The 431-nt window shown below is 36.2% G+C and overlaps 1 protein-coding gene across 1 annotated transcript in view; it reads right to left on the bottom strand.

Moving 5' to 3' along the window:
- Positions 1 to 350: 350 nt before the first annotated feature.
- PHALS_00380 (YrhK domain) overlaps positions 351 to 431 on the bottom strand; it is a gene marked incomplete at both ends in the record, with an annotated part of 302 nt that continues 221 nt past the window's right edge. Inside the window, one exon of the mRNA XM_024731091.1 lies at positions 351 to 388. Within this exon, the coding sequence (XP_024572429.1) occupies positions 351 to 388 (38 nt within the window). The remainder of the gene's footprint in view (positions 389 to 431) is intronic.

Here is a 431-nt window from a genome sequence, read left to right as displayed (position 1 = left end):
TGCTAATGGACTGCTACAAGTTTCAATCGAAACCTGTGCGCAAATTTTAACTTTTACAAGCACGATCGCTTAATTCTGGAAAATAATTAATTCTATTTGATGCAGACGTTTATTATTAAGGTGTTATATCCGATCGATCTTGCCGCTCAATCCATTTGCTGACTATAAATTTAAAAAAAACAATGATGGTTCAATGCTGACAGGTGAGGGGGAGGGGGTTGCACATCACACACATCAACAAATTTCATGGGCGCATCACATCTGTCACATGAGCAGACATTCGAGACTTAAAATTTTCACCGTGATGATAATTTCTTCTTAGCGTACTTCTATAATATTATATACTTGATCTACCACTCATGTAATTCAATCCAAAACTTAAATTGTGCTGTATAAATTAGAAAGTCGTCGAGGTGGTCAAACAACCATAG

The sequence above is a fragment of the Plasmopara halstedii genome (assembly GCF_900000015.1).
Source record: "Plasmopara halstedii genome assembly, contig: Scaffold_110, whole genome shotgun sequence".
NCBI classification, from domain to species: domain Eukaryota; phylum Oomycota; class Peronosporomycetes; order Peronosporales; family Peronosporaceae; genus Plasmopara; species Plasmopara halstedii.
This window is presented reverse-complemented; position numbering and strand designations above follow the sequence as displayed.